The 17,738-nt window shown below is 34.6% G+C and overlaps 1 protein-coding gene across 10 annotated transcripts in view; it reads left to right on the top strand.

The window, feature by feature from the left end:
* PAN3 (poly(A) specific ribonuclease subunit PAN3) overlaps positions 1-17,738 on the top strand; it is a 140,214-nt gene that overhangs the window by 40,775 nt on the left and 81,701 nt on the right. For 6 of the 10 annotated variants that reach the window (XM_081129978.1, XM_081129973.1, XM_081129977.1 and 3 more), the window contains one exon: positions 2,068-2,229. The exons of the other annotated variants lie outside the window; for them this stretch is intronic. In XM_081129978.1, the coding sequence (XP_080986104.1) occupies positions 2,068-2,229 (162 nt within the window). The remainder of the gene's footprint in view (positions 1-2,067; positions 2,230-17,738) is intronic. 10 annotated transcript variants of the gene reach the window in all.

Below are 17,738 nucleotides of genomic sequence, written 5' to 3'. Positions count from 1 at the left end.
GTGAGATTTTACTACAATTTGCTTTCTATGCAGTGAGACTTCTGTATTTAATCTTTTTGCCTCACCATCATACTTTCTATTGCTGTCCCCTTTTTTCAGATGTCATTTTGTCTTCTGTTGCTTATAATGATATTTTAAATGCTCTTGATACCTTCGGTCATATCACTCAGTATCACATTGGATTAGACTTTAATCGCTGGCTATTGAAGCACCTTAAATCTATAATGATACATGCTTGGAGATCTGTTTTTATCTAAAAGGAAAAAACCTTAGGCTAATTACAGGTTTTGGGGGTGTTGAGAAAGAGGGGAAGGAGTGATGAATCCCCCTGGAAAAATAAAAAACATAAAGAGAGTTTTTAGGGAGGGAGAATGACACATTGGATTAACCATTTTTCTAAGGTGCTATGCCCCACTATAAGAAAATACATTGCACTAATTGTAATTTTGGGGTTAAAAGCAAGTCTGAATTTGTGAAAGATCTTAACAGAAGAATATTTAAAGCAATTAATTTTCTTGCTTTCAAATATTTGACTAGAATTTAGGTGTCCTTGTATAAGTCCTATCTGTTAAATAAATATTCTTTTTGATACGTTGAACTTTTCTGATAGGATAATCTTTAGTCCAGACATTTTCAAAAATATAAATTTTAAATTAGTGAAGGCTTAATTAAGGTTATATTATTTTTGCTGTATGTCAAATCTTTATAGTTGTGAGCTATGTTACTAGAAATAACTTGTGTTAAAATTTTCATTTGTAATATTGCATAGAGGTGGAAATATTGTACCCTCGTGAAACTTTATCTACCCCTGTAAATATTGGGTATGTAGGTAGTCTGGTTGCCTTTCTTATGCAAGTTTAATCTTTTTTCCCCTCCTTAAACCAAAGATAACATGGTGGGAGGGCCTTTTGTGGAGTGGAGAATCTAAATTGAATAGAATTATTTCCATAGGCATAATTTACAAGGTCCTTTTGAAACTTAAAAATCAAGTGTTTTCTTTAAATGGGTTGTTTTTATACTGAAAAAAATATTTTTATACATTTGCCTGGTTATGACACCTTTTATGAAGAAAGTTAATTATTTGCTTCAGCAGTCTTATGACAGAGCAATGAGTAAACAGATTTTTAAAAATTTCAGGTCTAAATTAGATACCTCCCCAAGAATGTGTCATTATTCATTCCTTAAAGGGAAAAAAATATATTTACAAATTCTCTCTAAGATTCAATTTAGGGCAAATTTGCTACAATTAAGAGAAGGAAGATGGTGGAAACTATCATTAACTTTCACATAATCAAAACCCCCTGCCAACCACTAAGATTGTTTACTAACTTTATTATATATAATGTTAACCAGTGAATTCATGCCTTTATTGGACATTTTACTTAGTATCAATCTGTTCAAATTACTGAGATTGATAAGACCAGTGATATTTGTCTATTTTTATTTAAAGTCTGAAATTATTTCTTTTCATTGAGTACCTTAAGTTGAATGCCCACTTCAGTCAGAATGACTTGTACTCTGGCCTAATGTGCACAGAATTTAAAAATACAAAACAAAACAAAACCCTGTCCTTTAGGATTTAGCTTCTTTTAAATGGGGTAGTTCTCAGTAAGAAATAAGGCAATAAGATGGGGAGCAGAAAAAGGCATAGTTTGGAGGAATTTTTTACCTGTATTTTGGTACCCTCGAAGCCATTTCTTCATATTGCAATGAGAATAGGTAAGTGCCAGTGGAAAAATTTTTGCAAAGCATTTACTTTGCTGATAAATTAATCTCTATTCATTAAGATCTTATCAACTCAGATTACAATGTATTTCTCTCAAAACATCTGTTGCTTTATATAATACTGCTGTTCAGCCTGTTAGGACTGTGGGTTATTTTGGAGGTGTGTATTGGGGGTGGGGGTGGGAAATGCTGGGAGGTGATAAGAAAATAAGAGGGAGGTTCTTAGAAATTTTACTTGTTTTCTATTCCACCATTCCTGGTATCTTCTCTGTTAGTCATGCTAGTTTAGATTAGTGTGGGGGATGTTAGGAGTGGCCTGGTTTCTTTCCTTCTTTTTCCTAGCCAAGGAAGTATCGCCTGGGGATGCTGGAGGAGAGGCTAGTTCCGATGGGATCAAAGGCTCGAAAAGCAAAGAACCCTATTGGCTGCCTTGCTGACAGGTGTAAATCAGGAGTACCCATCAATATGGTTTGGTGGAACAGAGTCACAGAAAACAATTTACAGGTAAAAATAATTTTACTAGACATTTTTTGAAAGTGAATATCTTGGCTGCTTTCTGTATCTGTGGGGTGGTGGGTATGAGATTGGGTGACTTAGATGATAGATATACTTAGGTGATATTTTTTAATGAAAGTGAAGCTAGTGGCCCGTTAACCAACTATATGATTTTGTTTGGTGGCTTTTGAGCTTTCTTTGCTTGTATATTTTCCTATTATTAAATTTCATTTCTTCCTTTTGGATCTTGTTAACAGTTAAGTTTAATTATTATTTATTGATTTTAGAGAGAGGAAGGGGGGAGAGAGAAACATTGACCATTTGCCTCCCACACTTGTCCCGCCTGGGGATTGAACCAGCAACCTGGTTTGATCCTGACTGAGAGTTGAACCCACTACCTTTTGGTGTATGGGACGACACTCCAATCATCTGAGCCACACTGGCCAGGGCAAGTTTAATTTTCAGTACACAAAGTTATTCAAGGTACTATATTGAAAAATCATATTAGAAAATTTATTATAGAAAATCTTACTTTATTTGGAATTTGAACAACACGAGGCTTCATATGTTGTTTTTTTGTACATTTTTACTAGGAAATAAAAATTGTATGTGAACAAACTTGTTAAGTGTTTGCTCTAAAACCACCTTCAGTAGTATGTCATAGTGGAGTTAAATTTAGCAGGAAGTAGAATACCTTTTCTCTCTGAGTAAATTAGTATTTTTAATATATTGCTAGCCAAAGGCCTATAATTCCACATACACCAAAAAGATAAAACAAAGTTAACAACTTGGTTTTATTTCTGTCACCAAACTTGTATTATGAAGGGATTTCGCAATATTTTGGTCTGTTTAATATTAATACCTTAGCAGTACCCATGTTGCCGCGGACACAGAAATAAAGAAGTTATTCTAAATATTGCAAAATGTGGTATTTGCCCAACTGAAGTTTTGATAGTAAATATAAAGACACACTGGTATGTGGGGGGGGGTCCACATAATCATATACTTAATTTTAAGTGTAAAGTTTTAGATATGTCATTTCTGAACAGCAATAGAGTTCACTGAATTTTTGTCTGAGATCAGAAGGAGAGAGATTTGATGTGGATTGTTCGAGTTATTTTTCAATTTTAAAAAGAAAGTCTGAAAATAAATTGGACCCGAAGTATGTAAGAATAAATGTGATTGGAACTGGAGCTGCTTGTAGGTTGTGGAGTGAAACGCTGATAAATACAGAGGTATAACCATTCAACCTCTTACAACTGCCCCTGTCCCCCTTATCCCAATGGCAGTTTTCAGATACCTCTTTTTAGCACAGCTTGAAAAATTTCTAGGTTAGTATAAGAATATAGTGCTAGAATCATGCTTTATTTTTAATTAAAACACCTAGTAATAGATTTGCTTTCAGTGTGAGAAAGATTGAATTGGTGTTATCGGAATCTAATACTTCAAATACTATTATGCTTCAGATAGTTCTTTTCCTTTAAGGACATAAGGAATGCCTTATTAGCTTTTTCTAATATTGGAGGGTCAACAATACCTCACACAATGAATCTGATATTAAAGTATTGAAAATACCCATCTGGTTTGGTCTTTATTACTGTCTTTGTGGAGTCCTAAATTGGGTACCAGGTGGTGTTTATGCAGAGCAAAGATTATGTCACTACATAATTTTTTACTATGGGGATTTTTATCTTTGTGTTGTACGAGAAAAATAATTTATATGAACCAATTCTATACCATTTTCTAAAACTAATATTTTTTGTTTTGTTTGTTTACTTTTCAGTATTGTATGACTTTCACATAAATTTTAAAAAGATTGTATAGCCAGGTACATTAATCTTTCCTCCTTCATTTGTTTCCTTTCCTTTAAAACTTAGGTCTCCTCAATCCTAAGGTCAGAGAGATATTTGTCTATATTTTATTTTAGTAATTATAGCTACATTTATTAAATGGTTACTTTGTGCTAGGCACTGTGCTAAGCTCTTTACATATATTGTGTCTTTTGGTCCTCCAGATAGCTTATGGGACAAAAGTTATTGTTAAATGAAGTATTTTCAGAGAAGCTAAGTAACATTAAGGCTAAGCAGTAGTTAGTAGAAGAGCAGAAATTTGAACCCATGTTTATCAGACTTGAAAATTCTACGTTTCTATGTGATATAGCTCTAGTTGTATTAGAACTTTGTTTTAATTCTCTAACTCATTAACCAAGCGTTTTCTGAGGATGCAGATGCATACGTAGTTTTCTAGATATGGACTCTGACTTATGCATAACTGCAGTATTTGTAAGGTCAGCTTTTTTTCCTTCTGAGGCATCTTTTTCTCAGTGACCTTTAACTGTCTTTCTTTCTGGAACTTTAAACGTTTCTTTACATTGATTTCTTAATCTTGTTCTAACATTTTCAGTAGGTTTTTTTTTACTGCTGAAAACAAAAGAAAACCAACCAAACAACCAACACACAAAAACCTTAAAATGGCTGCAACAATAACAAAAAGAACTTCTCAGAAGGTTTCTACTTGTATTATTCATAATTGTATATGTTCTCTTTAGTGCTAGATTTCTTTCAAGAGCCATGATTCCCAATCTCTTAGTGCTTAATAATTTTTTACTTTCTACCAAGAATCTCATAATATGAAAGAACCTGTCTTCCAAACATACTTTTGTAAAATAGTGAATCATGCTTTCATTCTAAAAAATCTATAATATGCTAATCAGAGAGTAAAAGAAACTTAATATTTTTCTTAGTCTTTTGTAGCTTAGTGAAAACTAAATTTAGTTTTCATATGACTGTTTGAAATTTTGCTAATGCCCATCTGGTCTCCATTACTATGTTTGTGAATTTCCTATTTGGGGCCCTTTGAATAGATTCATTCTTTTTTCTGATTTTTTTTTTTTTTTACCACATATTTATTCCTTCTGTGCCTGCAGTTTGGTGCCATCAAAATTTTGCTCAAACAGCTCTCAAAGTTTGTCAGAGATCTCCTGAATTAGCAAATCCATCAGTTTTATTCAATACTTAATATGTCTGGCTACCGTTTTTTTTTTGAAACTTTCCTCTCTCTCTCTTTTTTTTAATCCTCGATATTTTTTCCATGCTTTTCAGAGAGAGTGGAGAGGGATTGGGGGGGGAACATCACGTGAGAGAGACACACTGATTCGTTGCCTCCCACACTTGCCCCGACCCAGGGCCGAGCTTGCAACCGAGGTAGGTGCCCTTGGCTGGACTCAAACATGGGACCCTTCAGTCCACAGGCTGATGCTCTAACCATTGTATTAAACCAACTAGGGCCTCTTTTTTAAAATTCTATTTTAAATTTTTTGTTAATCCTCACCCGAGCACAGGTTTTCCATTGATCCTCCCTTCCTCCCTCCCTCCCCCCCCTCCCCCTCCCTCCCCCCCCCTCCCTCCTCTCTCTCTCTCTCTCTCTCTCTCTTTCTTTATTTCTTGTTTTAGAAAATCAATGGGAAGGGAGGATATAGAGAGAGACAGAAACATCGATGTGAGAGAGACACATCGACTGGTTGTATCCCAAACGTGCCCTGGATCAATCCTGCAACTCAGGTGTGTGCCCTTGACTGGGAATTGAACTTGAGACCCTTTGGTGCGCAGGCTGATGCTCTAACCACTGAGAAAGACCGGCCAGGTCTTCTCATTGCATTTTTGACTCTTTGTTTCATTCTAGCCATTCTTGGTTTACTAGTTCTTTGCTTTCCTTTATATGCCTAAGATTCTTAAAATTTTATTACTATTAACAGTCTTTTGAGTTCAAGACCCAAATTTTTCCTGCCTTTTGATTCCTTTGCATGTAGATATACTCTCCTACTATCACTCCAAATTTGGCATGTAAGCTTTCTGTTCTCCATATCTACTGCTTTATAAATATTCTCAAATTCCTTCTTTAGTTAATGGCTTTATTTTCCCAGTCACTGAGACTGTGTATCTTGACTTTTTCCTTGTCACTCTCATACTCTACCTTTTATTATGAGAAGGACATTGAAAGACAATTCATTGGACACATTACATTTGCCATCATATTAAGGCTTTACCACAATAATGACATTATCCACATTTGACAAATGTGGAAATGGCATTTTACTAAATTTTCATTGTTAATAAGTGATAGAGCTGGGATTCTAGCCTAGATCTATTAATTCTGAATCCTGAGATTTTCCTACTATATTGTCTGCCTCTAATCCTGTTCTTTAAAATTCTGCAGTATCTTTCTCTTTCCTCCATTTTTAACACTACTGACTAGTTTATAACTTGTGTGTCTCCTAAATAATTTTTGTCAGATCCTTTCATGATCTGTTCTGCCTTTCTAGGGCTATCTCTCTTTAACCATCCACACATGTTAAATTCTAATCATATGGAATCTTTCATGCCTCATGTAATATGAAATACATTGTCAGTTCTCTTGCATCTCTACCATTGTTAATTGAGCCTGAAAAAATCGTTCCTCTGTATTCTCAAGAACTAGCTCAAATGCTACCTTCTCTGAATACTTGCTCACACACCTCAAAGAATTTTTTTTTTACTGTTTCCACAATACTTGGTGTTGTTTATACAGTTATTTCATTGTGTTTTATATGAAGTTTGCTTACCTGTTTGTCTTTTTCCATTGTAAATATTTTAAACTATATATGTGTTTATTATTTTTGTATTCTTAAGGTATTTTTAAAAAAACCTCATCCAAGGATATGTTTCTATTGTTTTTTAGAGGGAGAGGAGAGAGAGAGAGAAAGAGAGAAACAGATGTGAGAAAGAAACATCAATATGTTGCCTCCTGTATGTGCGCATACTGGGGGATTGAACTTGCAACTGAGGTATGTGCCCTGACTGGGAATCGAGCCCAAAACCTTTTGGTGAATGGTGCGTTGCTCCAACCAACCAAGCTATCCAGCCAGGATCCTTTAAGGCATTTTGCTTGTCTCTAAATGTTGCTGCTTAATTTTCTTTTATTAGGTAATATATGCAATTTGTGGTAGTTTATTCTAAGATTTTTATATATTTTAAAAAATGGATCATTGGTGACTATATAAACTGCTTAGTTTTATTATCACAACTGATTTAGAACACAGGATGGTGATTTCTTTTGAAATGTTGGAGGATCTATTTTTTTAAAACTCTTAAATTTAACATTGTCCAAGTATTCTTGATATTTTTCAATTTTCTGAGCCTGGTTGTAGTCTTAATTACTTATCGACAGTGTTAAGTGACAGAGCTTCTCCATTTTGTACTTTTTCTATGATCGGAGCTGAAACACCAAGCAGATGGTAAATGGGAGGTCTCTGAGACTCCACATCAGGAATACTTTATTTCATCTAAATTGCAGATGCAGTTTTATCTTTTCTCAGTTTTTGCCTAAGTTGTTTACCCATCCCTCTGGCTGGTCAATCTGTATGGGAATTAAAGATTTTTCATTTCTCTAAAATTCAAATGCTATTGTTTAGGTTTGAACTATTTTATCACTTTTCAGAATTGTGAGGATTTAAATTTCTAAGCACATAGTAGATACTATTTAATATAAAATATAAATAACATATATAAATATATAAGTAATGTAAATACATATGTAAGATATAAGTACTATATATAAACATATATAAATATATGTAGATAGATAAATGTATAAATAATATAAATGTCCATTCCTCCAGTTTTACCTTATCACCCCTAAAGTTGGTCTTTGTTTATATTTATTTAGGGTGCTGTCAGTAAGTTATATTGAGATATGTGTGGCATTACAGTATATATAGAACAAGGCAGTGGCATTAATTACCTTTTAGGGGCTCACATTTTAATGTTGATGCACTTGAATATTTTAAAAAATTAGTTTAAAATGCTTTTTTTGAGGAAATAACAGTGTGTTTGTTCTATCCTTCACATAGGAATTAGGTGTCAACCTGAATGAAAGGATGGAAGATGGATGATTTTGTAATCGTCTCAGGGTCTTTCAGGTTAAGATTTACCTAAAAGTAATGCAATGTTAAATAAAATTATATTCATTTTTTCTCAGACCTTTGAAAATATTGGGGTTATGAGTCATAAGTTATTAGTATTACTGTCCCCCCTGTGGTCTGATTAAATGGCCTTTCTTATAAGAAGTGTTTAATTATACAAATGCTCACATTAAAATCTTCTAGCCCAAAAATTCTCCTGTGAATTCTGGTTGCTTGTTACTGGCACTTTTAAGATCCCAGAGAGGTTTTGTAAACTTACTGGGTATACCTTGAATCTTTAGTTACTCCTGAGTTTTGGTATTTTTTTCAGGTGATTTCTAGTCCCCAGGAAATGGGATAATTTGCGCTTTAAATAGAATGGATTGGGATATATAAGGGTGAAGCTTCAACCTGTCTTCTCAGTTTCTCAGGACTTGGAAGAGCTGTGTACCACTTTCTGACCCCCATCCCACCCCAGACCCTCTTCTTTTCTCCTGTTCTTTGTAGCTGCTAATTCTAAACCTTTAACATTCTCCTAAAACCTGCTCACCTCCACCATCCCTTTTGAGTAAATGACTTGTGTTCTTCAAAAGAGGTGGAAAGATCATTGAGAATGAATTGCTTCATGTGCTAGCTTTCCACCAATGTACAGTATTTTCAGTTTTACCTTTGTTCACTATTTTTCTTCCTGACCAAACAGGTGTTTCTTTACTTATATGCTTCAGAATCTGTCTTTATTCCTTTCAGCAATTTATTCCATTATTTATCCCTTTTCACAGTCTCTGCTTTAACATTGATTTCTTTCTCCTAGCTTATAAACATGTCATGTTGAAGTCTCTTCCATTCTGGAAGCACCAGAACCAAGGAATGCTTCATGAGGAGATGTTCTGTGGTCAGTGCATTTGGGAAACTGATACAGTTTGAGAAAGGCTTCCTACTTATTGTCCCTACTTTTTCACCTTTCATTTATCCCTAAATTCCTAGCATTTTGCCTTTCACTATGACCACTCTGTTGAAACTCTTTTTGATAAGGTTACCTAACTGCCAGAAGTAACAGTTCTTACATGACTGCCACTACATTTGACATTGTTGACCATTCCTGTCTTCTTAAAACCTTTGTTATAGTTCTTAGACTGTTCTTGGTCTCTTTTGGGGACCTCTTGTCCACTTTGCCTTGCCCTCAGGAACTCTCCCAAGCTCTGTTCCTGTTTCTCTTCTCTTTTACTCCACTCAGTGCCCCTTAGTGATTTCACATATCTTCCTTACTTCATATACTCCCTGTTCACATTGAACTCTAAGATATATTTTATTATTCTCCTAGTCCTCTATACTCTAAATACTAGCTTCTTCTGAACATCTTTATCTATATGGCATAGAACTTTAAATTCAACATGTGTGCAATGAGCACCACATCTTTTCTTTCAGGCCTCTTCTTTCATTTACACACAACTGTACACACTCATTCACAAATATATACCTACTATTTGTCTTGGTTATTTATATCACAGTTATTTGTGAGCTTTTGACTCTTCCGTCTTCCTTATCGCCACATCCATCAGATCTCTTGATTGTGCTACTTTGAAATTGTCTTTGCTCTTAATATCACACAATTATCGTTTAGACCTACCTTTATTTTTTACCTGGACTATTATTATTGTAGTCTTTTATCTGGTTTTCTGCTACTGGTCTTATCTTTCAAACCACCCACTACCTGGGTGATTATCTGAGTTTTTTCTAGTTTTTGTCATCTGTTCTGTGTCATTAGAACAAAATCCATACCTTTTAGAAAGATATCTGAGGTATCTCCCTCCTGATTGTTGCTGCAGACCTACTACTGAACTGTTTGTACTGCCATGAAGAGTACCATACTCTTTCTGCCTCTGCTTTTGAATATTCCCTTTGCTTGGTGTGCCCTTCTGTCTTGACTCAGCAAATTTGTCTTTTAGGATTCAGTTCAAACATGGTCATAACGATCTAATTAGACAGCTTTAATTATTAAGAATATAGCTTTTCCCTAGAATTTACATTGTTTTAGTAAATGTATATGTAATTTTTCTTACCAGCTAATAATTTAACGTATCCTATAGATAATTAATATTTTTTTGATACGTGGATATTCCGAGCTCTTGGGGGTGTGAAATAGGGTTCATGGCATATTCTGTACCTGTGAAGTGCCAGTCTGTGAACTTCTAGAACACAGTGGCTATGTTTTGTATATCGTTTTTCTCAACAATGTGTCTAGCACAGTGTCTTATGTGTTAGCTGTTCACATAATTGAATGAATGAACCTGGATTAAAGATTAGTTGGCGAGATGAGTTTCTGGCCTAATATTAGTCCTAAAATTTAATGTTTTGTACCTTTTCTTAAATTATTATTTTTAATATTCACCTGATATATCTTTTTTATTGATTTTAGAGAGAGAGGAAAGGAGGGAGAGGGTAGAGAGAAACATCGATTGGTTTTCTCCTGTATGCATCCCTACGGGAACCCACAACCTAGATATGTGCCCTGACCGGGAATCAAACTCAGAACCTTTTGGTGTATAGGATGACGCTCCAACTAACTGAGCCACCTGGCCAGGGCCATTTTCTTAAATTTTTGTTACTGTTTCAGGACAGAACATCATTATGGGAAAATGTTTGAAAAATCTTAATATATGTTAAATTTTGTGATTAAATATGGCAGGATTATTGGTTAAATAGAATGCCTCTAGGTAAATCTGTTACTATGCAATGTGACAAATAGGTTTTACTATTACATGGCTGCAGATAGAAGGTGTACAAAAGAATAGAAGATAGTTATAGCTATATAAAGTAATTCTTTCCTCTCTGGAATGTTTGATGGACTCACTCTCCTGGGCTACTTATTGTCTGACCTAAATGGATATAGTTTTTCTCTTTAGGGAGCGTAATATTCCCCCCCCCCCCCCCCAGTTTTACTGAGATTAATTGACATAGAAATAGGGAGAGTAATGTTGAGAATGAACTAGGTGGTATACCTCCATGACCATTAATGATTACTGTTATTGGAGGACTTTCACATGTAATTAACTTTTAAGTAGGAGTTCATCTGTTTTTATTTTTAAATGTCATCTGTCCTCCGATACAGACTGCTTTTTGATGTACATTGGTTCTACTGGTCTCAATTTAAATATCACATATTTTATGCCAATTTTTATAATACTTCATTCAGTGATGATAATGTAGAGAAAAGGGAAAGGTAGATGTAAGTGGCTTCATGCTTTACAAATCTTAGCAAACTTTCCTAAAACAATTTTGTAAAAATTGTATATACTTACTGGGGAAAAAAATCAGATACTACAGGGAAGTACAAAGAAGGAAGCAAAAATGTCCCCAGTTCCCTAACCACTCAGAAATAACATTTCTCTTAACATTATTATAATGAACATCTTTCTTTTTTTTTAAAGACAGGAAGGGAGAGGGGGAGAGAGAGATATCAATGTGAAAGCAAAATATAGATTTGCTGCCTCCTGCATGCCCCCTACCCCCTCCACTCTAACCAGGGATTGAGCCCGCAATCCAGACATATGCCCTGACCAGGAATTGAACTGGCAACCTTTTGGTGCACGGGACAGCACCCAACCAAGCCACACCAGCCAGAGCTGTAGTGAGCGTCTTTCGTTAGCATCTTTTAACACACATGCACATGCACACAAACACATGCACATTCTTCTCCCCTCCTTTTTCTTAGACATAACAGACATAATAAACACACCATTTTACGGAAATAGCAATTTAGTATAATTGCTGTGTTGCGGCTTAATTTATGTTCTATTTTATTTTTACTCAGTGGTATGGGTCTCTTTCCATGGTACATAAAAATGTATCAGTGTACATGATCTTTTTAAGTTTTATTTTTCAGTTACAGTTTATATTCAGCATTATTTTGTATTAGTTTCAGGTGTACAGCACAGTGCTTAGATAATCATGTATTTTATAGTGTTTCCCCTGATATTTCCACTACCCAGCTGTCACTGATAGTTATTACGATATTATTGACTATATTCCCTATGCTGTACTTTACATTCCCGAGACTATTTTGTAACTACCAATTTGTACTTCTTAATCCCTTCACTTTTTTCACCCAGTTCCCCAACCTCCCTTCCCTCTGAAACCATCATTCTGTTCTCTCTATCTATGAGTCTGTTTCAATTTTGTTTGGTTATTTTGTTCTTTAAATTCCACATATAAGTGAAATCATGTGGTATTGTTCTTCATCTGACTTGTTATACTCAGTGTAATACCAGCATGTAAGTTCATACATGCTGTTGCAAATGGCAAGATTTCATTCTCTTTTATGGCTGAGTCATATTCCATTGTACAACTTTTTTTATCCACTCATCTATTGATGGGCACTTGCATTGCTTCCATATCTTGGCTATTGTAAGTAATACTGCAGTGAACACAGGTATGCACCTATTTTAAATTAGTGTTCCAGGTTTCTTCGGATATATACCTACAACTGGAATCACTGGTTCATAAGGACCTTTCATACTGCTTTAATTTTTGAGGACCCTCCATACTGTTTTCCATAGTGGCTACACTAATTTGCATTCCCATCAACAGTGCACAAGGGTTCCTTTCTGTCTACATTTTTGCTAATACTTGTTTTTATTGACTTATTGATATAACCATTCTGATAGGTGTGAGGTGATATCTCATTGTGGTTTTAATTTGCATTTCTCATGTCAAGCTACATGATTATTAATGGCTACATACTATTATATGTACCATGATCCACATAACCATGTCCTACTGATAGATATTTTAGTTACTTTTTAAAAAAATGGTAAATAAATAAATGTGATAAACAATATTTTTTACTTCGGTGATTTTCTCCTTAGCTGTAATTCCTATATGTGGGAGTACTCGGTCAAATGGCATATTTATTTTTCATTTTGGTACATATTATCAAACTGTTCTCAAGAATAGTGTTCTTATTATTTCTTATTTCTAACAAACTTTGTAAAGTGTGAACTAATGATTATCTTTGGAAATTTATGTGCCTATAATTTTAAGTTTTTATATAGAGAGAATTACTTATGCTGAGTTCATAAAAGTTTTTCTGTTTAATTCTACCATAATATAAAGTTTATTACTAAATGATTTTCATTTGGCAGGTTCTGGTATTACACATGCTATTTTCTCCTTAAGGTAATCAAATTAAAAATAGGAAAACTTGCATTTAAAAGAACACTGATGTGACTCTCTTGGAAGCACTAGTAATCAACTCTCTTTTACTGGCTTCATCAATTTGATTCTGATTTATTTAGAATATTATATTTTCTTTATTGGATTGCTTATCAGATGACCCAGTTTGCTTTAGGAAATTTGTAAATTGTGGTACTACACTAATTTTAAAATAGTAGTGCTATTTAGATGTGAACTTTTATAAGATGAACCTTGATGGGTCTTAAATAGGTCAGTTTCTGAATAACTCAGAAGTTGAGTATATTTTGATAATAAATTTTAAATTGACCATATTTGGGTATGCTTGAAATATGGGGAAATAACCCGTTAAATTTTTAAAATTCTTGTAGAAATGTGAACTTGGAGGTTCTGGTTAGGCATTTGACTTCTCCTTTTCGTCTCACCCTGTTCCTCTTTATTCTGTGTTATTTATGAACACTGAAGACTAGTAAAAATAGCTCTGAATAGGGCTGCTCTTTATGCCCATGGGTCTCATCTTTTTTGCCTTTTTAGATCATTTTATCAAGGCAAAATGCTTACCCATTCCTCCCTTTCTTCCTCATTGTCAGTCTTCCCCTCTTTAACCCTCCCAAATAATTCACTGCTCTTTGCCATTGCCAAGGAAACCCCCGCCCCCCGCCCCCACACAGTTACTCACCTCCACATACACACACCCATCCATACACACCTGCCTACCTATTTTGGACGTGAATCTTTTGAATTAGTCTCAACTAAGCTCCTTTATCTCTCCAAAGAGGGAGGGCTAGTAGTGAAGATGGGATATTGGAGTTGTAGGTTTTGGAAGAAAGTAGGTAAGGTTAAGATTAATATTAACATTTTATCTCCTGTTTTTTATTGACTTAATTAGATTTCAGCAATAAAGTCATTAAATAAAACTTCTCTTTCTTTCTTCCCACTTTGCTTTCCTCCTTTTCCTCCCCCTCGGCCTCTCTTTTTATGCTTTTCTTACTTACTCTTTTATCCTGGCTGAAAAGTGAAAGATGGATTAGTTGAGCAAGACAAATCAAGTTGGTCCATTGGGATGATGTTGCACTTAATCTGAGTAGAGATGATGATGGCCTAGACTATGTCACTGACAATGAAATAAGTAGAACTAGTTGAATTGAGAAATATTTAGGATGTAGAATAGACTCCATGACTTGATGCTGCAAAGATATCTGCGTTATCAAAAGGATAGCTGGCTGCTATATAATTTATCTGTTCTAGAAAGGGATGATATAGAAAGCAAAGAAAAGACTTACAAAGAAAATGAGCTTTATAGGGAAGTAATTGATTTGCTCACAAATTGTTTGAAATAATTGCAAAGTACATCTTTACTTTTTAACTGGTGTCTAATCTAACTGGAACAAGGAGTTGGCTAATTTTTTATATATTGATAACTTAAAATCAAATCAGGAATACTTTGTGTTTTGAAAACATCACCATTAGATTTGTCTTGTGGCCAAGATGGAAGAACAGGGATTGGATTTATCTTCTCTCCAGAAATAGCAAACAAACTGAACAAAATATATGAAAGAACAGTTTTCAAGACATTAGATATTGGATGATGGAGGATACTGATTCCTGATAGGTGGGAAACAAATGAGGTGAGCTGTATGATTATTCCAGCTTACTGCCTAGAGAGAGTTTCCAGGCCTCGTGCCTAGAGAAGGAACTCAGGTGGAAACTATCTAATTGAGTTTACCAAATTGGAAGTTCACAGAAGCCAAAGTAGGTATAGTTCACAAGAGAAAGTACTGGAGAGGAGAGAGCTCATACTCAGAACTTTGGACACTTTCTAATGTTTCCCTTGAGTCTTCGTCTGAGTACTGATCAGAAAGTATGATTGAGCAGGCTACTTGAGCTGAAAGACATTTGTGAAAAGATCACAGGAAATAATTCTCAAGCTTATACAAGGCCAAGAATAGTTCCTATTCTCACCAGCTAATATAGAAAACGTTATTCATGAAGCATCAAGTAGATTACGGGAGGTCTTTTGCCTCAGTATTGGGGCCAAATCAGCCTAAGAGAAATGCTGCCCTAGTCCTCCTAATTAAAGTTTAAAAGCAATACCTGAAAAGATCAGACTAATATTTAAGCAGATTAATAACCACGATGGAGAACAAAGCTGAAGAATATTTATAGGAATAAAGAAAATTCACCATCCAACAAGATAAAAGTAATGATATTTGGCATCTAATAAAAAATTAGCAGATATTCAAAGAAGTAGGAAAATAGAGCTCGTGAAGAGAAGAAAATGTAATCAACCATAATTGACCTAAGAATGTCACACCAGTCGTGTATAAGAACATCAAAGCAGTTATAATAACTATTCCATATGTTTGGGAAGCTACAGGAAAGATTAAACATGTCTGTACAGATATGAAAGATACTTAAAATCCAAATCAAATTTCTAAACTTTAAAACTACAATATCTGCGCGGCCAGGTGTGGCTCAACGGATGAGCGTTGACCTAGGATCCAGGAGATCGGGGTTCGATTCCCTGTCAGGGCACATGCCCTGGTTGCTGGCTAGATCCCCAGTCGGGGGCATGCAGGAGGCAGCCGATAAATGACTCTCTCATCATTGATGTTTCTATCTCTCTCTCTCCCTCTCCTTTCCTCCCTTTGAAATCAATCAAGATATATTAAAAAAACAAACAAAAAAACCTACAATATCTGAAATGAAAAATAGATTGGATGGGATTGATTAAAGGCAGAAAGTGAGCTGGGGGATAACTTCAAGCATTCTAGCACACTTGCATTTGGAGTCCCTGAACCAGGGTAGGGGAGATGTGGGTGCACAGAAAAAATATTTTAAGAAATAATGGGCAAATATTTTCCAAATTGAATGAAAACTGTAAACCCTCAAATCCAGGAAGTCCAAAGAATACAAGCACAAAAGACTCATGGGCGGGAACTATACTAAGGCACACCAAATAAGAGCCAGAGGGGGAAACAAAATTATTTCTGAGGAACAAAGATTCACATAGCAGTATATTTCTTGTTGGAAATAATGCAAGTCAGAAGACCATGGAGCAATAACTTTAAAATACAGGAAGTTTTCCTCTCTCTGAAATCAATAAAGATATATTTAAAAAAATTATTAAAAAAAAATAAAATAAAATACAGGAAGTAAAAATATGTCAACTTAGAAGTCTGTTCTTGGGAAAAATGTCTTACAAGATGGAAATCAAATGAGTGCATATAAAGTCTCGTGAAATTCGAGTAAGATACGTAGTTTAGTTAAACCTATTGCACCAATGTTAATTATATTGTTTTGAAAATACGCTATAGTTATGTGAGATGTACTTGGGGAAAGACAGTGAATGGTGCCACTTACTGTGAGCTCTAAATTACTTTAAAATAAAAAAAAAATTTTAATAAACAGATACTTTTTCAGATATACAAGAGTTGACAGGATTCACCATCAGCAGTATACTTCAGTAGATGTTAAAGGAAGTACATCAGGCAGAAGGAAAACAATACCTTATGGAATTCTCAACCTGTACAAAGAAATGAAGAGTAACTACATGGATATTCTTCATGAGTATCTACATACTGGAAATAGTAACTACACGAAATAAATAGTCATATATGGCTTAACGATAGGAATACGTTCTAAGAAATGAGTTGTTAGGTGATTTTGTAGTTGTGTGAACATCATAGAGTGCACTGACAGAAACCTAGACGGTATAGGTACTACACACATAGGCTATATGGCATAGACTATTGCTCCTAGACTACAAACTTGTATGGCATGCAGTAAATGTACAATAAAACATGAGATTAAGTCAAGTACAAGGGAAAATTATGCAATCAACAGACATGGTAAACACTAGATAGAAGAGGCTGCTGCTGGTATAACAGCAAACTTTTACAATAAACTTTTTTATAGATAAAAAGGAGTACACTCTATTGATAAAATATAGTATAGTAAATACATAAAACAGTAACAGTTTATTATTATGTATTATATACTGTACATAATTATACGTGCTACACTTTTATATGACTGGCAGCACAGTAGGTTTGTTTATTCCAGCATTATCACAAACACGTGTAACGTGTTGTTATGATGTAACTAGGAATTTTTCAGCTCAATTATATTTTTATGGGAACACCATCATATAAGCAGTTGTTCATTGACCAAAATGGCATATAACTATAAGAAACTTTCCTTCGTATTTTTAAAGTCTCTGAAGAATAATTGACTCTTCAAAGCAAAAAATAGTAACTATATTATAGGATTCATAACATATGTAGAAATAAAATATATGACGACAGTAGCACAAAGTCTTGGAGGGGAGAAATGGAAGTATAATATTGAGCTTGTTATACTATTATCTGCAGTAGTTTAAGACTGTGAT

Source organism: Miniopterus schreibersii (genome assembly GCF_964146895.1).
Source record: "Miniopterus schreibersii genome assembly, chromosome: 2".
NCBI classification, from domain to species: domain Eukaryota; kingdom Metazoa; phylum Chordata; class Mammalia; order Chiroptera; family Miniopteridae; genus Miniopterus; species Miniopterus schreibersii.
This window is presented reverse-complemented; position numbering and strand designations above follow the sequence as displayed.